This window comes from Barbus barbus, assembly GCF_936440315.1.
Source record: "Barbus barbus genome assembly, chromosome: 39".
Lineage (NCBI taxonomy): Eukaryota > Metazoa > Chordata > Actinopteri > Cypriniformes > Cyprinidae > Barbus > Barbus barbus.
The window spans coordinates 16,270,878-16,297,328 of record NC_136717.1 but is presented as its reverse complement, the minus strand read 5'-3'; the positions used below and the strand labels follow the sequence as shown (position 1 = coordinate 16,297,328).

Here is a 26,451-nt window from a genome sequence, read left to right as displayed (position 1 = left end):
TGAGCTCTTCGTAGACCTTAAGTAACGAGGCGCATCTTCCCGAGAGTTGACTACAGAAGTCAAAATATGCATTTAACTGCAGTGTGATGAGGAGTTTGACTGTGTGTGTGTGTACTGCCTCTTTTATCGGCATTCATTAGCACAAGCACCTCACACCCTTGCTAGCAACAGATTAAATTGTTTATTTTAAACCTTTGTTTCAGCTTGTAGATCTGTAGAGGTCTATAATGAATATGACTTTAAATGAAAACACACACACACACACACACACACACAAACATACAGTATCACACAGAAGTGAGTACACCCCTAACATTTTTGTAAATATTTTATTATATCTTTTCATGTGACAACATTGAACAAATTACACTTTGCTACAATGTAAAGTAGTGAGTGTACAGCTTGTATAACAGTAAGTACCATTTGTAAGTCGCTTTGGATAAAAGCGTCTGTTAAATGACTAAATAAAAATAAAGAAAATAAATAAAAATAACAGTGTAAATTTGCTGTCCCCTCAAAATAACTCAACACACAGCCATTAATGTCTAAACCGCTGGCCACAAAAGTGAGTACACCCCTAAGTGAAAATGTCTAAATTTGGCCCAAAGTGTCAATATTTTGTGTGGCCACCATTATTTCCCAGCACTGCCTTAACCCTCTTGGGCATGGAGTTCTCCAGAGCTTCACAGGTTGCCAATGGAGTCCTCTTACACTCCTCCATGACGACATCACAGAGCTGGTGGATGTTAGAGACCTTGCACTCCACCTTCCGTTTGAGGATGCCCCACAGCTCAATGGGCTTTAGGTCTGGAGACATGCTTGGCCAGTCCATCACCTTTACCCTCAGCTTCTTTAGCAAGGCAGTGGTCATCTTGGAGGTGTGTTTGGACTCGTTATCATGTTGGAATACTGCCGAGGGGATTGTGCTCTGCTTCAGTATGTCACAGTACATGTTGCCATTCATGGCTCCCTCAATGAACTGTAGCTCCCCAGTGCCGGCAGCACTCATGCAGCCCCAGACCATGACACTCCCACCACCATGCTTGCCTGTAGGCAAGACACACTTGTCTTTGTACTCCTTACCTGGTTGCTGCCACACACGCTTGACACCATCTGAACCAAATACGTTTATCTTGGTTTCATCAGACCACAGGACATGGTTCCAGTAATCCATGTCCTTAGTCTGCTTGTCTTCAGCAAACTGTTTGCGGGCTTTCTTATGCTTCATCTTTAGAAGAGGCTTCCTTCTGGGATGACAGCCATGCAGACCAATTTGATGCAGCATGTGATCTGAACACTGACAGGCTGACCCCCCACCCCTTCAACCTCTGCAACAATGCTGGCAGCACTCATACGTCTATTTCCCAAACACAACCTCAGGATATGATGCTGAGCACGTGCACTCAACTTCTTTGGTCAACCATGGCGAGGCCTATTCTGAGTGGAACCTGTCCTGTTAAACCGCTGTATGGTCTTGGCCACCATGCTGCAGCTCAGTTTCAGGGTCTTGGCAATCTTATAGGCTACGCCATCTTTATGTAGAGCAACAATTCTTTTTTTCAGATCCTCAGAGAGTTCTTTGCCATGAGGTGCCATGTTGAACTTCCAGTGACCAGTATGAGAGTGTGAGAGTGATGACAAAAATTTAACACACCTGCTCCCCATTCACACCTTGTGACACTAACTAGTCACATGACACTGGGGAGAGAAAATGGCTAATTGGGCCCAATTTGGACATTTTCACTTAGGGGTGTACTCGCTTTTTATTGGTTTTGATGACCAATAAACAATAATTCTAATGAGTTGGTTGGATTTAGGGCCTTTTTTAATATTTTTTTGTATTTAAGAGGTAGAATGAGTTACAGCCACAAATTTAAGTAATCAGGTGGTCAAAATTAAGCATAGGCCACAGGATGGGGAAGTGTTCCTACAGCACACACAGCCGTCCTGGCTTTGCTAAAATAGCTGGTATTAAGTGTTCAGTGTGCTTCCCTCCTCAAGCAGGCTGGTTACCAGGGGCTGCAGTGTCTCCTGTGGTCACGGTGTGAGATAATGTAAGCCCTTGATGAGAATCTTCATTAAGGTAGATGAGGTTTTCCTAATCATTTGTGTTTTTTTCTTCTCCTCTTGATCCCATCTTTTTGAAGTCTCATCTGATCTCTTCTCTTGACTGCGACAGCATTTTGTCAGTTCAGACTGGTCCACATGCTCAAATATAGACTCTTCCCCTGAGATTAAGTACTAGAGCCCCAAATCTGAACCATCATAAAAATGCACAGCATCTTCTAAAGACAATGCTTCTTCCTTTTTGTCTTCTCTTTATAGAAAAAAAGCAGCTTTAAAAAGCTGCTTCCTTTGTTTTCTCTTCAGAATGAAGATGGTGGGAGAGTGACGACACATACACTGTTTTATTTATTTTTCTTCTCTTCCCTCTTGTTCATTTTCTGTTGTTTTCTTTTTAATCTCTTTTTCTTTCATATTCTCTCTTTTCTGTTATTTTCTGTCACTGTTTTTTCCTCATGACACTCTTGAGTTCTAGTCTCAGGCGCTGATTGTGGGACTGTTCTCAGGTGTGACTTACGTAAACTTCAGTCTCAAGTGAGAATGATGGTCCTGTTCTCATGCACTGATGCACCTGATGTTCTTGGTGTAATTTTTCTTGGTTACCTTCACGATAACCTCTTGTTCCCTCTTAGGTGTAAATGAGACCCCTGTACATCCTTGTCTTTCTATCTATCTTAATACCGTACTTCTGTTCCCAAGTTTTCTCTGTTCCTGTGGGAGACAGGAATCACATTGACCTTTCCATTACACTACAAGACATGAAGGCCATGGCATGGACAGATGGACCTGAGAGAAATGTTATAACAGAGCTCTACGCGTACTTTTCTTTTTAGGAGCGCTTGTGCTCCTAACTTAAAAAATTTAGGAGCACAGTCAAAAATTTAGGAGCACCTTCAAATCAATAATCAAAAATTCTGATCAAAAATTAACCTTCCCATTACAGGGTGATATTTGACTCCTTAAAGTGATTTACAGGGAATTTTGTTTTTACCTTTTGTAATTGCATTTTTTCTAACTTTATTAAAAGTATGTCATCTTTTTATGTCAAATTCCAAAAAATATATTAATAAACTTTTTATCATTTCTAATTAAAACAACAGAATAAGAAGTAGACTAAGATGCCAATCAAATGAAATCAGTATTTAAGAAATAAATTTGTACTACAGAGGTGGCACAGAAGAACACACAAGTGGCTTGTAGGTGTATTTTCAGATGTTTAATGAGGCTCAGAGGTTGCATAAGTGCAATTAAATTCATGTTGAGGTTAATGTTTTAAATATACAATTTTGAATGTAGAAATATTAAATGATTTAAATAACTGAAAAGATACTTTAAAAATTAAACTAAACTGCCAGTAGGTGGCGGTATGTCACTGATTTGATCACTTAATCATTAATTTAATTGATTTGTTCGAACGGCTGATTCATTCAGGAATGAAGTACATGACTGTCTTTATTGAATCATTGACTCACTAGATTCGTTTAAAAACGCAGTTCATTCATAAACGAAATGCAGCGGCTTGGCTGAGTCTTTGCTTGAAACTATTTTCGTTGATGAAAAAGAGCTAAATAAGGCAATAGTGATGTAGTCAGACAATATAAGTCACTTAATATTAACTTCTTGTTAATGAACTGTTATTTAACTGAACTGCTGTATTAAATCAATATCACATTTGCAAACTCCCTTAATAATCATTAAAAGCTGTCACTCTCCTTAGTTCATCGCGATCTCACAAAACTCCATTATAATCAACGAAGCTACTTTCACTGCACAATGAATCTCTTATTTACACTCTGTCTACACTTTTTTTTTTTTTTTTTTATAATGAGAGAATACTGTGATACATTACTCAATGCTGCAAAAACACGTAAGTACGTTGGAAACCTATAAAGCTCCCTCAGCGCACTGGTGCTCCTAAATGTTTTTTCATAGTCGGACGCAGTAGTTTTCAGTCGCAAATGCGACTGAAATGGTCACACTGTAGAGCCCTGTATAATCTTTATTTCTTTCAGTTCCTGACTCTTTGAACTGTGACTAGGCCATTTTTGAAGACCGGAGAGCAAAAGTCTGATATTGTTACAATCCATATTGAACTTGTAAACCTAGTTCGTAAAAAAGGCCATGAAGAGTTTTTTAGGAGTGTCTCTTTCTTTCTCCCACCATCCATTCGTCCTCCATGGTTAATTGCCTTAAAAGTTCTGTGTTCCCTTCTCCGAGGTCACTGAAGTGGGTCCAGAATCCTTTATCAGGCAAACGCTGGCATTTTATTATTGGGTGATTCAACACATAGATGTTTTACCAGCTAAGAAGATCAGCACTTTTAGAGTTTCATTCCCCTATCTGATGTGAGCATTCTTCAGATATTAAAAGCAGGGAATGTGTCGTATCAGTTATATCCATTACTTCTGCGTTCTGAATCTTGCATTCGATGATGACACACACAAACCAAGATAAAGATGAGGGAGCTGACTTTGAGAGAAAAGCAAGCAATTTGGATGCTAAAAGAAAAGAGGAAGTCAATTAGAGCTATAGCAAAAACAAAGGGCATGGAGAAATCACGAGTTTGGAAACCACCAGCGACACCAGCAACCAACAACTACCTGATCGGCTGAGAGAACAACAGTAGTTGATGATAGACAAATCATAAAAGCTGTGAAAATTAACCCTAAAAGATGTGTCTGTAAAATCACCAACAACTTCCAGAAAGCTGGGGTGATGCTCTGACAATCTACTGTCCTCAGGAGACTTTGACACAGAATTACAGATGCTACACAGCAAGATGCAAACCTCTGACCAGCACCAAAAATAGAAAGGCAAGATTTGAGTTTGCAAAAAAGCACAAAGGTGAGCCAGAAGAGCTTTGGAACTGTGTTTATGGACCGATGAGACAAAGATGAACCTTTATCTAAGTGATGGGAAAGCAATGTGGAGAAAAAAAGGGAACTGCAAATGATCCCAAGCATACAGCCTCATCTGTAAAGCATGGTGGAGGTGGTGTCATGGCATGGGCATGCATGGCTGTCTCTGGAACAGGCCTTCTCAACTTTACTGATGACTTAATGTATGATGACAGCAGCAGAATGAATTTGGAAGGGTACAAAACCATCTTGCCTAGCAATATTCAAGAAAATGCCACCAGATTCATTGGGAAGTGCTTCATTTTGCATCAGGACAATGACCCAAAACACCCTGCCAGTTCAGTCAAGGAATTTATAAGGGCAAAGAAATGGAAAGTCTTAGATTGCCCAAGTCAATCTCCAGATTTAAATCCGATTGAACATGAATTTCACCAGCTGAAGAGGAGAGTAAAGACAGAAACTCCCCAAAACAAGCAACAATTGGGATTGGCTGCATTAAAGGCTGGGAAAAGTATTTCAAAGGATGAGACCAAGAGTCTGGTGATGTTCTTGCATGGAGCCCCAGATCGAGGGAGATTATCAGTGGTCTTGTATGTCTTCCATTTACTAATAATTGCTCCCACAGCTCCCACCAAGCTGCTTGCCTATTGCAGATTCAGTCTTCCCAGCCTGGTGCAGGTCTACAATTTTGTTTCTGGTGTCCTTCGACAGCTCTTTGGTCTTGGCCATAGTGGAGTTTGGAGTGTGACTGTTTGAGGTTGTGGACAGGTGTCTTTTATACTGATAACGAGTTCAAACAGGTGCCATTAATTCAGGTAACGAGTGGAGGACAGAGGAGCCTCTTAAAGAAGAAGTTACAAGTCTGTGAGAGCCAGAAATCTTGCTTGTTTATAGGTGACCAAATACTTATTTTACCGAGGAATTTACCAGTTAATTCATTAAAAATCCTACAATGTGATTTCCTGGATTCTTTCCCCCCATTCTGTCTCTCATAGTTGAAGTGTACCTATGATGAAAATTACAGGCCTCTCTCATCTTTTTAAGTGGGAGAACTTGCACAATTGGTGGCTGACTAAATACTTTTTTGCCCAACTGTATATATACACACACACTATATATATATATATATATATATATATATATATATATATATATATATATATACACACACATACATACAATCACCTGACAGGGTTCCAGTCCTAAACTAATGTCCTAATCACTTTGAGAAGATAAAAATGATGGTGCTAATCTTGCTCTTCGCGTTGAATTACTGTCCCTCCTCCTAAGCCTCACGGACTTGAGCCCAAGAATGATGGGTAAGAGGGCGAGGGGAACGAGAGCGTGAAAGGGGAAAAAAGAAAGGAAATTACAAACTTTCCACTTTGACAACTTGTTTAGATTTAGTGGGAGCCACACAGCCTTAGAGTAATTGGATTATACAGTGTTAGTGAGGCGTTTCATGCCCTGACAGTGATTAGTCTGGCAGCGGAGGGAGAGGTAAAGTGCTTCTGTTTCATGTCGGCGAGATAGACAGACACATAGCCTCTAAATGAGCTGTGGTGTACCAGTCTAAATGATCTATTGTAACTGGTGGAGCTTGGATATCGCGCATGGATTTGAAAGATTTCCACCACAGGGTTAATGATCATAACAGTTCATTTCCATGTTTTAAAGCCCGGCGTTCCTCTTTCCCCCCAGGCTTTATGGTCGAGTCATGCTTGTTTTGAAAAGCGTCACTCTTATGTTCATTAATTACGACAGTAATTATGCATTCTTTTGTGATGTGCGTCTCTGTAATAGCAACGCCCGTAGTGGACTATACTGAGTATCGCTGACGAGAATGCTAATGACGCAGTCGTAACAAGACGCTGCTCCAAGAACTGACCTCTCTGTGCGATATCTTATATATATTGAACTAGAATATTTCAGAAGTGCTGGATACAATGGAGAATGAGGGGTAGAAAATGCTCAGTGTGGCTTTTGAATCCATAGTGTTCACAGTGTATCACTGATGAGGTCAGCTTTTAAACAAAAGTTATTGGCTCTCTTTAGGGAAGGGATTGTTTTCCCATGTCTTAGACTTGAACAAATCAGTTTTTTTTTAAAATAGAGGTTCACACTCAAAGTATTTTTTGTCATGCCGTGTTTTACTTTTGTTTTGTTTTTGTTTTTTTTGTTTGTGTGTTTCATCTTGTTTTGTTTTGTCTTGTTTTTGGTTTGGTTTGTCTAGTTTTGGTTTGTTTTGGTTTTGTTGAACAAATCAGTTTTTAAAGGGGTCATCGAATGTCCATTTTACACAAGTTGATATGATTCTTTAGGGTCTTAATGAAAAGTCTATAACATACTTTGGTTAAAATTTCTCAATGGTAGTGTAAAAAACACCTTCTTTACCCTGTCAAAATCAGCTCTGTTTTCAGCACGCTAATCTAGTCCATGTTGCTTTAAATACCAGTGAACTCCGCTGACTCCGCCCCTCTCTTCTGTGGAGTGACGAGCAGACCATAGATATGTGTAGATTCCCTATTTGACCACTCCAGATACATTGACACGTCAGCCATCTTGTATTCACCATAATAATCAATGAATTTTCAAAGATATACATGCGTATAACTTGCTGTTGTAGACGCACCCAGTCAATGCACGCAAAGATTTGCTTACCGTTCCAAAAATGGCGGATGGCTTACGAATCGCGGCCCATAGAAACAGGCGATAATGAGGAATCTAGGTATATATATCTATGGAGCATACTAAACTTCAGCCGCGAAACTGAGATGGTCCTCACTGCAGAACACAAGATCCAGGGGGCGAGGTTGGATCCAGATCCAACTCCTCCCACCTTACATATACCTAAATCTACCCGTCTCCACCCCCTGATCCCTAAACCCACTCATCTCCACCCCTAAACCTACCAATCGCCACCCCCTAGATGTGGATCCAGCCCTGCCCCCTGGTTCTTTGTTCTGCAATGAGGGGCTACTGGCAAAACTGGCTAACTAGTACATTATTAGGAAAGGCGATTTGCAAAGATTCATAGAAACCTTTATACTCACTTCTTCTGTAAATAAAGCTGGCTCATGAATGATTCGAGCAAACATAGATGCATTTATGTAGATCGGGGATCAGCGCATTCACTTCAAAGCGAAAGTAACTTTAATCTTCTGCGTCTTCAGCCACTCAGATGTCAGGAGTAAATGACGACTGCTATATTCATTATTACATCCAACAACAAAACACTTCAATCGCTTAATCTGAGACATCTTGTCTTCCCCTGCACTGGAGTCGGTCGGACTGTTTACAGCTCACTCAGGGGTCTAAGGTAAGATGATCTTGTCAATCAACTCTCGTGGGAGCGGTCTGTACAGAACTACGTCATTCTGACAGGAGTCTCAGAACATCCTGATTTGAGAAAGGGGATTTTAAAATAGGGATTTTAAAAAAACCACTGGGTGGATTTTTATCATCATAGGATGGATGTGTGTACACACTTCCAACACATATTTATGTTCAAACCACTTGAAAAGTGAATTTTGCATCCGATGACCCCTTTAACATAGAGGCTCACACTCATTCAAAGTATTTTTTGTCATGCTGTGTTTTACTTTTGTTTTGTTTTTGTTTGTGTGTTTTGTCTTTTGTTTTGTCTTGTTTTTGGTTTGGTTTGTCTAGTTTTGGTTTTTGTTTGGTTTTTAACTTGTCTTGTTTTTGGTTTGTTTTCATTTTGTTTGGTTTGTCTTGTCCTGGTTTGTCTTGTTTTGTTTTGGTTTGTTTTCGAGTTTTTATTTTGTTTTGGTTTTGTTTGGTTTGTCTTGTCTTGCCTTCTGTTTTTGTTTTTTAGTTCTTTTTTTAGTTCTTCTTAGTATTTAATTTTATTATTTTACTGTGTTTTATTGTTTTTTATTATCACCTTTTTCTATTTTTAATAACTTCATACATTTTAATCTTCATACTTTAACGTCTGCTTTACTGGACTCTTTCCTCAGGTTATTTGAATGATCAACAGTAAGGCTCATCTTAGTCTGTAATCTAAAACTCATATGTAGCCTCTGAAAGATTCAACCCAATTCACTGTTATTGATTCTGGTTAAAGTTGGCATTATGTATTTTAAACCTCAGCAGATTATTTTTCCAGAAATAAATGCGTAAATAGCATGCCAGAATGTATGCATAATATAACAAAGCGATTGATTAATCAACCTGTCCTTTCTCTTTCTACCTGAGGTGTCATATTAACATATTACCTTGGCTGGATGCATCCAAGATCAATAGCATTATGTTAAGCATCACATGTTGTTTATATTAGATTGTTTTTCTTCTCTATTTGTGTGTTTCCTAAACACCCATGTGTGCTTGTATTTTTATGAATAATGGCAAGGTATCCATGGAGACAGAATCCCAGGTTCATAATGCTCCTCCTCCATAATGATTATAGTTTTATTGTCAGTCAGGTCATACGTTTTTAATTGCACTGAAATTAGTAAAAAAGGCAAAAGGTTGTTTTTGTATTTTTAAAAGTTATAAAGGCCATGTATGCACCCAAATTTTAAAAACACTTTAGAAATGGTCACGTTTTGGTGTCAGGCTCCTTCTTGGAAACTATGGAATGAAAAGAAACTGCGTTTTCTTCGTAATCTCGAGAGGGGTTCACGAGAGGCAGGAAGCTTTGTTTATTTCTTAAAGCACTCTGCAAACGTCTATCATCAGAGAGCAGGTGCTCACCTGCACATCCTTCAACACTGTTTTTCTTCTTTAATTAGCTTGATTTGTGGCTAATAGAGGGGATGAGTGCTGGTTTTCGCTGTTCATTAAATTGAGAATGTGTCCTCAAAGACAAGGGGCTGGGTTTAAAGGTTCACTAAATATTAACTCTTGGTTTTCCATGTGCATCAAAAAACATTGAGTTGGAAGGAAGCAGAATTGTTGTGGGTTACGCATTCGTGCACATCACAAATCCAGCCAGTGTGCTCTGTGTTTATTATCTGGTGTGAAAAGCCATTTGCTGTTTCTCACAGGCTCTCGTTTCCCAAGCCCATTTTCAAGTTGGTCTTTTCTTGGAAGAGGCCATGAATATTGATTTTTCTCTTCTGTTAAAACAACCTAGTCTTTAAGGCTCCAATAAAGAAGAGGGCCTGTGAAATGAACGTCCGGAAATGGAAGGGTTCAGTGTGTGTCCATCACGTTACTGCTGCTCAAAGTGGTGATTTTATTCTGTTTTTGTCCTCCCTTTGGAGGTCATTTAGAGGATGTTTTGCTGAGAAAAGTCAATGACAATCTTTCATTTACTAGGAATTTACCTAACTACTATATTTTCAGAACCGACTTGTCATCTTGACCCATCCTTAGGTTTCCTTTGTGGAGATTTTTCTCCATGAGACACAGATTGGTGTATATATATTAGCTGCTCTCTCAACACTGCTTTGACACCTGATATAAGACTTCACAGTAATGTAAAACAGGTCTTTTGTTAGTTTGTGTCCATCCATGGGCGGCATAAATCATAAGTGGGCCACTCTTTGTCTCTGTTTGATGTGGTGTTTTTAGACGTTCCTGCTGGAGATCAGCAGTTTGTTCTGCATGTTTTATTGCCAGTCTCATTCGAGGGTTCTTTGTGTTGTTGGCTGAGCTGCCTCTGTTGTTTCCACCTACTTGTTTGGTGTTTTAAAATGGACACAACATTGCTGCTGCCTACGCTTCATCTCTGTTGTTATGGGGAAAATGAAGGCTGTTCTAATAAGCCGCATTATAATGGGGACGAAGGCACGTCTGATGAGGCATGAGGCGTTTTAGTGAAAGTGACCTTGCTGGCTGTGGTGGTGGTATAAAGAGTCCTGTCTTCAAGCTTTCCTCCCTTCATCTTCTTGTATTTTTTTTCTTTTAAATGTCTTGCAACAAATATTTTCATGCAGTTACAGTACACACAAACCATGAAGAATATATTCATGCTAAAGCACATTATTATTATTATTATTATTGAACAATAGCTATACCATTAAGCAAAAAAGACAAACTATTTGGACTTGTTTTTTTATTGTTTCTGAAATATCTTATTTCTTGATTTTAAAGTTTATTTTATTTTAAAAGTTTATTTTTAAGATGTAAATTAAATTGACATTACATTTACTTTACATTACATTTTTAAAATTATTTTAAATGATTTTTTCTTACTTTGATATCTTCTTACTTTATTTTACCTTGTTAAAAATTATATTCATTGTGTACATTTGTCTTTTTATGCTAGTGCCAAAGACAAATTTCTGTTGTATGGCACATTGATTGGATAATAAAGCGTTAAGTAAAAAAAGTAAGTTCCATATGAAGGGATCTTGAAAATGTATTGCATCGTACTACAGGAATTTTGTCATTTGCGTTGCTGCGATTAATTTGCTGACTTTTTCATTTCCTAATCTCTCTTGAACATCTCTCTCCATCTGTCCCCCTTCCTGTGTTTACTGATTTCATCATGAAATATCTCTCTTTCTATCTCCCACCATCCATTCATCCTCCATGGTTAATTGCCTTAAAAGTTTTGTGTTTCCTTCTCCGAGGTCACTGAAGTGGGTCCAGAATCCTTCATCAGGCAAACGCTGGCATTTAATTAAGTTGGAGGTCTACATGCGAGACCCGCTCCATCACTGGATCAGATGGGCATTAGTAATTAATAATCTGACAGGAATGTAACGGGCTGGCCGGATTGGTCTTGTCTGTGGGTTGAGGAATGGCTGTTGATGAGGCTTCCCCTCCTCTCATAGACCGTTCCCATCTTATCTCTGTTTAATTATGCTATTATCAGTCAGATGTAGTTCCATCTGTCCTTTCCTAATTCCATCTCCACTTTGGACTGTTTTGCAGCTGGGATTTAGAAATAGACCAAGCAAATTGCTTCACTAAATTACGGAGCCATTGGAAAATGGCTTGCTAATTTGTGGAAAAGTTTACTTGAACTTCTTGTTCAGTCCTCTTGCAGCTGTTTGAACCTCCCTTAATGGTTATGGATAGTGTTGAATGGGATATTCATGAACTCGGATGTGCAGTTTTAATCAGAGTTAATGGGATTTTGCTGGCGGACATGGCAGGCGTTCGAATTTACACAGACAGCCGGGAAAGATGGGCCTGAGACAGACCTAGAAACAGATTGGTTCAAACTGATGCAGTTACACATAACATAACTAGAAAATGTATTTGAGCTTTCAAAGCTAATGTTATGAACAATGTTTGAACAATATTTTGTGTTTGAAGTGCCCCTATTATGGGTAATGAAAGGTTAATACTTATAATATGCATTTATTTTTACCTTACTTGCTCAACGACTCCCAAACAATTCGCGCAACGATTCATTTTTCCAAACCCCTCCTTTGCGTGAAGCTAATCTGCGGGGGTGATTGATCCGATTGGTCTCATTTCATCATGCCTGTAAAGCCTTATAAAGCAGCGTTTGTGAGCGCATTGCTGCTTTGTGTACAGCGTTACCGGGGAAACCGTTATCTTTACCACTCCAAAAGCAGCACCTAGTGGCAAAGAATGAATTTGCATTTTCATTCAGACCAATGTGAAAAGACCAACGAGTGGGCGGGCAATATGCTAATGTTTCATGCTGACTTCAATATGAAACGGCTTGGGATTCATTTTAAAAACGACTCGTTTCAATGATTCAGAGTCGACCCTTTCTTTTGAGAGACAATAACTTTATACACGGTGCACTTTCAGATTTAAAACTTTGCAGGATTTTGCAGGATTTTCAAAAATCCATAATAGGGGCCCTTTAAATTTCTATACAAATAAATCTCAATTAATTGAAAATGTGTTTTTTCGGGTTTATACACTATAGTTCAAAAGTTTGGAGTTTGGGGTGTTTAGAGGAATTATTAATAGTTAACAGAAATAATTTTTTATTCAACAAGGATGCATTAAATCAATCAAAAATGACAGTAAAGACATTACATTGTTACAAATAAATGCAGTTAAGCTTTGTTCATCAAAGAATAATGAAAAAAATTTAAACTGATCTTTTGAAAATGAAAGAAGCACAACTGTTTTCAACATTGATAATAATAAGAAATGTTACTTCATTTCTGAAGGATCACGTGACAACTGAAATATATAAGAAATATATAATTATATATATATCTATACATTTATAATAAATATATTAAAATAGAAATCGGTTATTTTAAATTGTAGAAAAATCTCACATTACATTTTTTTCAGTATTTTTCTGTTTTGATCAAATAAATGCAGCTTTAGTGATCATAAGAGACTTCTTTCAAAAACATAGACTTATTGACTCCTAACCTTTGAACAGTAGAGTATATTTCATTAAGTCATTTTAATTCTTTTTAATTTTTAATTGTACATAATTATTTTAATTATAATGAACAAAAAAAATCATGTTTTTTTTTCTCGCAGTGTAAATGATTCTGTATATGCATAAAATTATACAGCTGCCTTTATATTTATATATATAAATAAATAAATATGCCATTCCTTCCCTATTCTTAAACTCTTCGCTTGTGTTTACAAAGTACAGTGCCAGCGAGTGCTCTAATAAGTTGTTTATCACTAGCTGTTTAGCACGTCTAGTGGAACAGCTACTTAAAGTGTCAAAAAGTGAAATGAATTTGGATGTTTACTGTAATGTATAACTGAATAAACATTAAAATACTGCAAGTGTCAGTCAAAACCTGCTCTTATGCTCTCTTAGATGCTGCTAATGGACTACCTAGACGTCAAAAACACCCGTAGCGCTGCAGAGCCTTCCGCCCAGCTGTCCTACGCCAGCACTGGCGGAGACTTCGGAGCGTTCTTCGCCAAGAAGAAACCTCTCCGACCCAAACAGTCTTTATTCAAGTAAGTTTGCTCATGCAGGGTGATTCAGGAATTGAGTTAGAATGTGAAGGGTTACAGCAGACAAGAACCACATGAATAGGCTGGGTTAAGTGCCTCATGGGAAACCATTTTGTCCTTAATCTTGGGTTTGCAATCCACAATTGATTTCAGGTTAAACTAAAATGAAAACCCTTGAACTGCTTTCCTACGTGATCTTTGACCTTTGCTGACTTCTTTTTGCAGGTTTGAGTCTTCTTCTCATGCCATTAGCATGAGCGCGTACTTGCGAGAGCAGCGGAGGGAACTCTACAGCAAAAGCGGGGAGTTACAAGGTGAGCGAGGGGATGGGGAGAAGCTGAATGGAGGGGCCGAGGGGAAGGCAGGGGCCGGCAGGTGCAGTGTGAATGGGATTGAAGGAGTGAATAGGGCGATGATGGAGAGGAGCCCCTGAAGTCATCAGGGTGAAGAGTTGCTTAGCTATGTATCATTCACCTCTTAGAGCTGCTTCTTTTTGTTCAGCGTCTCTGTGCTACACACACACACACACCCCCCGCTGGAGTGAGACAGACATGCCAGGGAGCGTCTCTTTCTCTCCCCTCTTCTCTCACTCTTCAAAATGACCTTGCACTTTCAATCAGTGGTGCTTGACAGTTGTCCTTTTTTGTTTTTCTTTTACCTTTTTTTCTTCAAACAATCCCTGTGAGAGAGACACTCTGTGAAATGATCGAGCGGGAGCACAAGGTGTTAAGAAAAGAGAAGTGAAGGACACATAGAGGGAGAGAGGTGAGAGGTAGATGCTTCTCACACCATTCAGAAGTACAGACAGTTTTTTTTCATGACAAAACTTCTTTTCAAGACATAAGTTTAAAAAAAGTGAAATAAGACAACAAATACTCTTCGCCTTTCTGTTTCTATAAGCTTTTGTGTTTCTGGTTGTATAGGGGTTTTAAACGAATAGCTTACGTAGTTTAAGTAGTATTTTGCACTTTATTTTGCATTTGCATTGTTTTGCAGTGTTATTATTTTTCTGTATAATTAATAATATATTTTTTTATTATTTTACTATGTATTCATTAGTTTATTTTTTCTCTTTATTGTCATAGTACACATTTAATTTTCATAGTTTAAGTATTTTTTCTCTTCTCCAAATTTATTTCCATAGAATAAACAGACTTTTTGGGAACACTTTGTTATAGGGCCCAATTGTCACTATTATTTAGTTGCTTATTAGCATACCCATTATTAACATATTGGTTATTTATTAGTACTTATAAAGCACTGCATGACCATATTCTATATCCCTAATTCTTACCTTACTAACCTTACTAACTATTAATAAGTAGCAAATTGGGAGTTTGAGGCAAAAGTCGTAGTTAATGGTCTGTTAATAGCGAGAATTGGACCTTAAAGTGTGGCTGACTTTTTTGCGAACTCTCCCTTTAAAGGTATAGCTTAGAAAAGTGTGTCAACTTTGCAAAGTGTACCAACTGAAATTTTCTCCGCGTCCCTGCTATTCAAGTATGATTTTAATTGATAGCAAACCACCAATTGCAGCTGACCAGTTGGGCTCAAAAAGAGCAAGATGAACGTGAAGATTAACATTATATAAGGAAGTAAATGGGCTTCTAAGACTCTGACGGTGTTCCTTCAAATGCTTTAGAAGTGAAAGAAGGCAAATATTTGATTGGTTAAGCACCTCGCACCACCAAATAAGAGATGAGATTTCCACTGTTCATTTGTGCCATCACAATACAGGCACAGTGTCTGTCGCCTGAAAGGGCAAGAGGAGATTGAAGGGATGAAATAATTTAACAGACGGAATAAGTCGACAGAGTTGAAATTCATTGTTTCATTACGTGAGCAGAGGGGCCATTCATGGATCTCTTAGGGAATAAATTAGAAAAATGACAATATGTATTGAAGCCGAGACAGGAATGTTCCGTATTTTAATTAAGTTTGCAACTTCACAGACATTCAAGCCTAAAGCATTAGAGCTGGTAGATGGTCTGACCTGACTGAATGGATGTAAAAAATAAATATTCATTAAATAATCCATAAATAAGCAGATCCTGACCTCTCAGAATAACCTTCACTGCTTTTTAATACATTTTACATAAAGTATGTCACACATACACAGCCATTTCGTATAATATACATTTTTTGGACACAGTCCAGTTACCATGCAAGGCTGAACGGTACAGATGTCTAAACACCTGTGCCTTTGCAGTGACATTTTTACCAGTAAGGTTGTAATTTCAAGAGGATTTGATCTATGAGATAGCAAAGCACTGCACTGCTTTCCAGTGACAAAAAAAAAAAAAATCTGTAAAAAAAAACACTACTTCACCAATCTTGGAGCAAAACGGCTTTGTCAGAGTTGCGTGAGACTGCAATTACTTGCGAGTGCGATGTCATGTGGAACGTCTCTGAGTGAATGTTTGTAGCAGTCATAAAACTGCATTCAGAACCTCTGTAGCTTAATTACAGCTTTCTCTCCTCCAGCACGACTCCTACAGATCAATTAATCCTCAACTTCCTTCTGAAGAGTTCATTACTGCTTCAGTGCTCTTCTCGCTTTTTCTCTCTGGGCTTTTGCATATTTTTCAGACAGGTACAGTGGAGAATAACAGGAAGAGTATGGGTAAAGTGAGGGGGAATGGGATTGGATGTGTTCCAGGCTGAATTTGAATTTGCAGCACCCAAATAAACCTCAAGACTCGTATTATATTTCACCACCTACTTTCTATTTTTTAGGCCTTTGCATCATTTTTAGTCTCATATAGTGGACAATGAGAGGATAATAAGAGGTGAAGTAAGAGCTGAGTGGGTTCAAAGCATGTTGGAGGCTGAACTTGATCTTGCAGTACTCATATGGGCACTTAGGCTCAAACAAACTCTTTCTCCTTCCACTCTCTGTTTTTTTGTGCTTTTTAATTATGTTTTAGGTGGGTATAGTGGAGCATAAGTGGAAATTTATAGCAAAAGTAAGCAGAAATGAGACTGCAGCATGCTGCAGACTGAACTCAAGCTTGCAGCAGTTTTATTTGAACCAAGTCTCATATATCATGCGATTGTAATATGTTGCAGGTTGAACTTGAACTTGCATTTCTTGCATATGCAGGGCTCGCAAAATTTGAGCACCTGAGCAAAAGCATTCTTTATACCAGACCTGTACAGCATGCACACAAAAAGTGTGTAACTTTTAACTTTAATGTACTATTTATATTTGATTTGACTCTTGATGTAACTAAATGATGTACATTTTAGGTTACCTGAGAAAACATTTTTACTGTACAATACACTGCAGTTCAAAAGTTTGGATCAATAAAGTTTTTTAAAGAAGTTTCTTATGCTCATCAAGGCTGTATCTATTTGATAAAAAATACTGAATATTATTTCACAAAATAATATTGTGAAATATTATTGCAATTTCAAATAAATGTTTTCTATTTTAATATACTTTAAAATGTAATTAATTCCTGTGAAGCAAAGCAGTATTTTCAGAGTCACATGATCCTTTAGAAATCATTCTAATATGCTGATTTTTAATCAATGTTGGAAACAGTTGTACTGCTTTTTTATTTTTTTATTATACTGTATTTTTTGGGACATGTGATATTTATAAAAAATGAATAAAAAAAAGTTAAAAAGAACAGTTTTTAGTTTTGTGTTACAATATAAACTATTTAAAAGTTTGGGGTCAGAAATTGTTTTCTTTCTTTTTAAAGATACTTTTAAAAAGTTTAAAGAAAGTTAAATAAACTTTATTCAGCAAGGATGTGTTAAATGGATCAAATTGATAGTAAAGACTTCTATTGTTAGAAAATATTTCTATTTTGAAATAAATGTTGTTCTTTTAAACGTTTTATTAATCAAAGAATCAAATAAAAAAGTAACACAGGTTCCAAAAAAATATGAAGCAGCACAACAGTTTCAACGCTGATAATAAATCATCATATTAGAATGATTTCTGAAGGATCATGGGACACTGAAGACTGGAGCAATGATGCTGAAAATTCAGCTTTGATCACAGGAATAAATGCTGCTTTAAAGTATAGGTATTAAAATAGGAAATCAATATTAGAAATTGCAATAATATTTCACTATACAGTTTTTTTCTGTATTTTTTTAAATGAATACAGCCTTGATGAGCAAGAGACTCAAAGTCAAAGACTCAAAAACAAGGTCAATTATTTATCAGGTTTTTAATAAAGCCCTAACATAATATATTATCAAAACAAACTATTTAAACTGATAGAATAGAATAGAATACAAACCGAAGCAAAACTTAAGCTGAGATCTGTAAGTTAAATATAAAAAACGTGAACATATGAATTCTTCTATAGCTGTCTAAACATCATTATGAAGTACAGTTTGTACAATACTCGTGTGTGTGACTGTACATGTCTCAGAGCTTTGTTACCGTTCTTTGCCCATCCTCCTCTATTTCCAGCACTTAATCAAGCCACTCTTCTTTAATACATGAGGATGTTTTATTTCACATGTCATTGTGTTGTCTCTCGTGTTGAGCTCACCGCAACCATTGAAGTATTCCGTTTCTACGGCGACTCATTTGGTGCATATCGTTCTCTTTCTATGGAACCTGTAAACCGCATTCACCGGTTCTAACTCTGTCGTGACATCGGCTCTACAGCGGTTTGCCCGAGCATTGCTATTCTTTCCCTTTTACTGGCGGCATTCAATCAAATGGCTTCCCAACTCATTTTTGTGTGCGCGAGGCACATTATTTCTTCTGCGCGGCCGCGGTGGAAGAAGAGCGCGGTCGTGCGGTCATCATTGCGTGGGAGCACTGTATTTAAGGTAGCCCGTCAGGCAGGACAGTGATACATTTTGGTAGCCTGACTGGAAAACACGATATCCCCGGGATGTTGGGCTAGCGATTTTGCGAGCCCTGATATGCACCAAGGTTCATATGACCTTTTTCTCCGTCCAGCTTTTTTCATGTTTCCATATTGTTTTAGATAAGTATAGTGTACAATGAGTGTAACATTGTAGAAAAAAAATTGAGCAATGGAATTGAAGCATGTTACAGGCTGGATTAAACTTTTTGCACCAAGGCTCATACAATGTCTTTACTCCCCCACTCTCTCAATTTATTGGAGCTTTTGCCTAGTTTCTTTTTAGGTCTAGAGAAGAATGAGAGGAAAATTAAATGGAGAGTGAGAGAGAATGTGATCAGAGCATGTTGCAGGCTGAACTTGAACTTGCTTTTCTTTCATTTGCACCAAGGCTCATATGACCACTTTCTTTCTTCACTCTTTTCATTTTTTGGGGGCCATAAGCTGTTAGACAGCTTTTTAAACGAGCATAGTGGATATTATAATGAGGTTTAACTCAAACTTAAATTTTTTGTATGTGCACCAGGGCTCAAACTAATTATTCTTCCTCCCACTCTCTTCATTTTCCTAGTCTTTTGCATGACTTTGCAGACAAGTATAGTGGAGAATGACAGAATAATGCGATCTTATAATGGAAACAGAGCAGGTTGCAAGCAGAATTCAAATTGCATTTCTCATATGAGCAACAAGGCAACCCCAGAAAGTATCTGAACAGTTAATCTGCACTTTGAGAATCTGTGACTGACTATATTAGATATTGTTTTCTATCGTATATATGATGCATCCAAGAGTAATAATTCAGTATATCCCATATATATTCCTATGTATGTCCCATTCCTCGCATGTGTCTTCAATCACACAAACCTGCAGACCAAAAGAAGCAGAGATAGAAGAAAAAAGAGCCAAAAAACTCATTGTGTGTTGGGTAGGGATTATCACAAAGCAGGGAGATTCTTCTTTTTCTCTGAACACACGTATACAAATTGAGTTTTCTCCTCTAGGCTTACAGCGAGAGGATAAAGGGAAGGTCTTGTTTATGCATGATGCTGGTGTTCCCCAGAGAGAGAGAAAGAGAGGGAGAGAGGTGGATCACGGTGAGTGGCGGGGCTGTGGGCGGAGGAGAGTTGTTGTCTGTCGCTCTGATTTGTGAAGCACAATAGGGGTAGGAGAGGTGCAAATGGAAAAATCCCTCACCAGTGGAGTGAGTAGGTGTATATGGGGGTGTGTGTGAAAGTGTGTGTGCGAGTGTATGAGCTCTGTCAGATTTATCTACGCCAGTGAAAGTTGTTGTGTTTGTGGATGGTGTCAGACTCTGTTTTTAGTCGAGTTTGCATCAGAAACTCTCTAGCTTTATAGGCTCTTCCAGATAACTGGCTCTCTGTCACAAAAAAAGCTGTTTCTATGAGACCTTTCAAACTTTTCAAAGTCAGAGTGCTGATTTAGGTTTCACACATCCTAACGGAGACTAAATTCTTGATCAGCACTGATACAAACAGGTGTTTCATAAACTGCACCTTTGCAGAAACATTTTCTGAGTTGTTCAAACATGTCCAAGGTTAGCAAATCTTTTTCAAAGTAGGATTTCATTTTTAATTTAATCTTTTCGGTCAGTTCAAGAGTATTCTTTTTTGTTAAGCCCATCAATAGTTGACTTGCGTTGACTTTGCAGTTCTGACATGTTGTTTTCAAACTTAAACTTGAAAAGAGAGTTAACTTTTAATATTCAGATATTGGATTTTGCTACATATAAAGCAGGGGAAGTGATGAATATATCTTTTTTCCTTCTTAAATACACAACATGCTTAGTTTCTTCTTTTTTTTCTTGTAACAACTCTTGTCTTTTTAGCTACATTTGCATTTCACATTATTGCAAAGAAGCAATATTTTGACATCCAGTTTTTTTGCATGTTTTTTTTTTCTTTTAACATATGACTTCTCATATAGCTCATAATAAACATAAATAAACATTCTGTGACTATTGCGATGAAGGATTGTTGTAATACTGAATGTGACACATTCAAGGATAGATGCTTCAGCAATTGTAAAATAAACATCTTAATGAATTAAATAAATATATAAATAATGTTAATCACTCTAGTTCTTATCGCTCATGTGCCAATGGTGGCACGTGTGTTCATTTACTGACCCTAGCTGAGTGCCAAGTCATAATTTCAGACTAGACATAGCGTATTTGTCAAGTGACAATGGCAGAAAATTCTAAATGAAGAGGAAAATTAGATATGAGTGTTTAATAGGTAGAATGATTTAAAAGTAGTCCAATTCAAATACAAAAGTAAGTGTTTTTGCTGTACTTTTTTTTTTTTTTGCTTGCATCATGGTCTGATCTCTGTCGGATATTGGTGGCCTTGACCTTTCTGTTCCTTTCTTTTGTTCGTTCTTTATTCCGTTCATTCGTTCATGCTCTTTCTCTTTCCTCTTGACCTTTTATTTTTGTAGATGTTGATTAGCCCCATATCCTCTGTATTCAGCATTGGCATTTCTTAGCATCTGTTTTAGAGCACCAAAGACAGTATGCAATCAGGCATTCCTACTGAGAGCCGGAGAGTGAGAGAGAAAAGATGAGAGAGACAGACAGACGCTACAGGGAGCATTGTTAGGTGTGATTGTTGAAGAGGGACTTCACTGTTTGACACACAATCAAAGCATGTTTGATGGACACCAATGAGAGGAATAGGAAGGACAAGAAAAGGTCACAAGCTTGTTTTCAGAATACACAATCTAGATGAAACACCTCAAAATACTTCAAGAGACAATGAGATTGATTGTTTTTGTTTATTTAGACATAATTAAAGGGATATTTCTCCACAGATTCACTCACTTTTCTTTTTTGGAACACAAATGGAGAAGTTCTGAGTAATAGTAATGCTGCTCTTTTCTGAACAATGGAAGTGGATGGGGACCAGTTGCGTAAGGTTGAAAAAGCTCCATAAAGCATCATAAAAGTAGTTCATAGAAATTGTAAGCTATATTCCAACTCCTTTAAGCCATTTAATAGCTTTGTGTGAAAAGCATTAATCATTGATAACCATTTATGTTCATTATATTAAATAGACGAGCAGCTTGGACATTATTAACAACTCATTTTGTGTTTTAATAGAAGAAAGTCAATCAGGATTCAAAAGACAAGAGAGTGCATAAATGATGTCATATTTTTATTTTTTGGCAGAGCTATCCCTTTAAGAAAAGTCTCTAAACTTCACAAGAAGAAATAAGCAGCCTTAGCTTGAGGAAATGGCATTGTTACTGTATGTCACAGACTGTTAGCATTGTGCCTGATATTCTGTTTGTGTGTGTGTGTGTGTTCTGAGCCTTATGATCTGTGTGCTAAATGAGGCCTGATGGAACCCAGAGACTCAGAAGATATGACACTCCAGACGCCGCATGAGAGCGACGCTCTTTAAATGGATCTTTAAGCGAAATGACTTGTGTATTGCCCGTGTGTGTAAGAAAATTGATAAAATATCATCTATCGTGTGTATGCTTCTGTGGCTGCAACCTTGATCATTTCTCAAACACCTGATTTATCTTAACAACAAGATAACCAATAGATCTGGCTGGAGTCTTTATAGCATAGATGCTGAAACATCACGGATCTACTTGCGGAAGAAAGGCTGCGGGAACCAGCGGTAGAGATATGAACAATTAAATTACTCCTTAATGCTGTTGTGGTTTTCCTTTTGTTCTTTCATTTTATTTGTTCCCTTGGCTCCTCATCCGGCACTCCAAATTGAATCCAAACAAATAAGAGGGGGCGCTTATGCTGGACCACCAGCTGTGGAGCGTCAGCAGAATGCTGCAATACACACTTCATGCCAATCAGAGTCCAGTGCTAGTGTGTGTGCTGGAGAGCTGTTTGAGCAATTAGGACAACCTCAACTTATCTTGTTCTGTAGTTAGAGAGATTGTTGGTTTCCATTCGCTAATGTTCCACGTTATCATCTATCTGTCTATATATCTATCTGTCTATCTGTCTGTCTGTCTGTCTCTCTATGTCTGTCGTTTCAAGTCTGTCTGTCTGTTATCCTATGTTTGTCTGTCATTCTATGTCTGTCTGTCATTTTATCTGTCTGTCTGTCATTTTATCTGTCTGTCTGTCATTCTGTCTTTCTGTCTGTTGCTCTATATGTCTCTGTCTGTCTGTCTTTCTATCTGTTGTACTTTGTCTGTCTGTCTCACAGAGATTACTTCTTTTTTTACTCTTTTCAGTCAAAGCATTGACCATTTGATCCTGTAAATCACACAGTAAAAGCTACTAAGTCTTAGTGTATTTCATAATCAGTATGCTGTTTTCCTGTACAAATGTCTAAACATTCTTTTTAACAGACATTTCTTGAGGAGCAAAATTAAGATATTAAGGAATTATATTGGTGATTTTTCTTTCTGTTTTAAGCATAAATCTATTAAAATTTGCCGAGATTAATAACTAAAGCAAGAAAACAATTGCCAGTCGTGTAGTAGGAAAAAAAATACATCTAAAAACACACACACACACACAAAAAACATAAACATAAATTATTTTATATTAAGATGCAATATTTTTTACTTTAAGTAATTGAGCTTGCCTTAAAGATGTTTAGATTTTAAGGATATAAATGTATACGATAATATTGCAGTTGATTTTACCCAAGATCTCACTAGGGTCGTATCATAGAATCTGGCAAGCAGAACTCATAGTGAACCAAAAAAACACCCATCTTTAGATGCACGGTCAGTTTCGTATGCTTCTGCTGGCTTTGATTCACAGATCATAAAGTCAAATACTGAAATTCACTCAACATCCAAGTTCCGTCACATTCACAGAGCGGAGCAGCAGTCAGCTGGCGTGTGGTCTGGTCGAATGCTTCATGTTCAATCTGTTTCCCAGTAATTTTATAGCAGAAGCTGATTAGGGTTGAAACAGCATTATGGCCCATGATTGTGTTGTGTTTTTCTTAGGGGGGGGCCGGCTGTGATGAGTGGAGTCCTGAGGTGGATCTCATCACGGACACATTATTGAATTACTGCAGTGGTGAGATGAGATTGGCCCGTGATTGGCTGAAATGGACTTGGAGGGTAATAACATATCAGTGGTGCTGTGGATATTGACGGGGAGACGTTTTCTTGCTGTTGCTTCCTCCTTCATGAAGTTGAACTTAGATTTTATGAGACCAGAAATAAGTAAATAGTACTTTTTAATATTTGGGTCGGGGAAAAAAAGCGTTGTTTGAAAAATTTGAGGTTGAACGGTGAATAACAAGGTAAAGAGAGCGCCGATAAAACTTTTTATTTGCATTTCTGAAGTTCTCTGGTTTGTCTTAAGGGTAGATTGTTGTAGCTGTTATCAGACGGAGGGTAGACACATAATTACAGACTTTGTCTGAGTGAGCGTGTGTGTCTGTGTTTCACAACCTGTGCTAATTTTAATCAACGCGCCCGTCATCACCGTGGCTGTCACAGGCTTGTTTACCTTTCATTTGGGAACTGCGTGATTGAAGGAGAAGTGGTGGGGGGAGGGGGAGTGAGAAGGTGGGAGGTGGAGAGGGAAAAAGGTGAAGGAGAGGACAGAGAACAAGGGTGGTGATGATGATGATGATGATGATGATGATGATGATGTCTGGATGAGTGGAACAGCCTTTTAAACACAATCACAATCACTGGCTCTCTGATTCTAAATCAGTGAAGCTTGAGAGGGCAGCAGAGACCCGTCTCAAATGTCATGTTCCTGTCCTCCAGTTACAATGAGACTCAACAGAGGTGGCCTATGGGGGAAAGAGAGACAGAGAGAGAGAGCAATGGACAGACAACACAACCAGAAATGGCTAAACCCAGGTTTAATGTAATTCTGAGTTATTATTTGTTTCACACTGTTCACGCTTTATCCTGGCTTAGTAATTATCTTGCTAGTTCAGGTTTCGAGGTTTCACACTGTACACCTGTTTTTTTTTTGTTTTGTTTGTTTTAAATATTTATGAGGTTAATTGATTATCTTATTTTACAAACCGTTTTAATAATTGACTGTCTATTTGCAGAAATGTCACGTTTAGGGTGTGTGCATTTAAAAAAAAAAATGTAAGACATTAATTTAGCAATGATGCATTAAATTGATCAGGAGTGACAGTAAAGACATAAAAAAGCTTTTGAGTTTTCTATAAGTCAAAGAATCCTGAAAATAATGTATATTTTGTTTCCACAAAAATAGTGAGCATCACAACTGTTAGTGTTAATAAATGTTTCTTCAGCTGCAAATCAGCATATTAGAATGTTTTTTTTCAAGGATTGTGCATGTGACACTTAAGACTGAAGTAATGATGCTGAAAATTCAGCTTTGTCGTCACAGGAATAAATTACATTTTAAAATGCATATGTTAAAATAGAAATCAGTTTTAAATTGTAATAAAATTTCTCAATCATAATGTTTTACTGTATTTGTGATCAAATAAATGCATCCTTCCCCAAAATACTGAAACTATACAAAGCATGAATGTTTCTTTAATTAGTATAATTAGTACAGTAAGTATTGTTTAATCAATCATTAGTCATCATTTGCTAAACAATTCACAGCTATGTTCTAGCATCGCATCGGCCTTTACCCAGAGTTTTAAAAGATGTTAGCCAAGTGTTAAGTGCAGTGTGAACATCTTAAATAGAGACAGAATTTTTTTTAACTTGCAACAATTATAACACAATTTAACCTTAGTCTTCCTCTTTAGTACATAATTATTACTTGTTCAGTTTTAATATTTTTCATTTATTCCTTTTTATTTCAGTTGAATTGATACTTATGAGAAAGAAAGAAAAACTGTGAGTAAAAAAAACACAAAAAAACAAGAGTATATTGAAAGAGAGCCAGACAGGTGAAATAAGAGGGGTATGAGCTATTATGGGCATGAGTGTCGGATTGGAAGTGGAGGGGTTGACTTTTTCTCTTTTGTAATGGAGTCAAATGAAGCCGTAGTGATGGCTCAGTAATCAGGGCTGTTAGATGGAGGCCAGATATACCATTATTTTTAGGGAGGAGGAGATCATGGTCATACTAACCAACAACTTGACTTTATTACCTTCACTACCTTGCGTTTTTGACCTTGTGAGACATTGGTTGGTGCCAGAGTTGTTTCAGTAAGCATGAACAAAAATTGGATTTATAGACTTGTATAGATAAAGCACAAGTATTCCAGACTGGCTGGACTAAATATAAACTATATTTCGAGCTGAATATGTATCTTGTGTATAATTGAGAATGAATTCAAACCTGCATGTGCTGAACGAGGGCCACATCTTAATGTGTCTTGAGTGTGTGGACTAATCACTATGGATCTGACAAAAATCTTTGTTTTTCTCTAGGTGCAAAGATTCAGAGCTTATCAAAAATGTATGTATAAAAGCATCTTATCCGAAGCTAGGGGAATTGCCCACCATGACACAATTAATAATTTATGCAACTCTATTTTCACAATCATGCATTCATTCATTAATTTGTTTAATTGTCATCTCGGTGCATTGTCAACACACAGAGCTAGTGGTCTCGGCTCTCTCCTGGTCGGAAATATTGGAATTTTGTCCCCTCAAATGAGTTTTAATAATAGAGGAGCCTCATCAGAAGCCAATCAGACATGAAGACATGGCAGAGGAATTATAACCAGGCCAACTGGGAAGTCATGAATTATTGAAAATTGGCCTGTTCTTTTTCAAGTTGGAGGTTTCTGCCTGACAGCACTGATTGGCCACACACGCACACACCTGTCGATCTTCATTCTGTTTTGTTAGGAGAAACCTGGCAGCTGGTATGGGTTTGTGCTGTGTAGTCTGTCTGTCTGTGGCAGCTCAACTGATAACTAACCCATGGAGAC

At 37.6% G+C, this 26,451-nt stretch overlaps 1 protein-coding gene across 2 annotated transcripts in view; it reads left to right on the top strand.

The window, feature by feature from the left end:
• LOC306858769 (exocyst complex component 4-like) overlaps positions 1 to 26,451 on the top strand; it is a 130,085-nt gene that overhangs the window by 27,235 nt on the left and 76,399 nt on the right. For both annotated transcript variants that reach the window (XM_079399483.1, XM_079399484.1), the window contains exons 8-9: positions 13,621 to 13,766; positions 13,989 to 14,077. In XM_079399483.1, the coding sequence (XP_079255609.1) occupies positions 13,621 to 13,766; positions 13,989 to 14,077 (235 nt within the window). The remainder of the gene's footprint in view (positions 1 to 13,620; positions 13,767 to 13,988; positions 14,078 to 26,451) is intronic.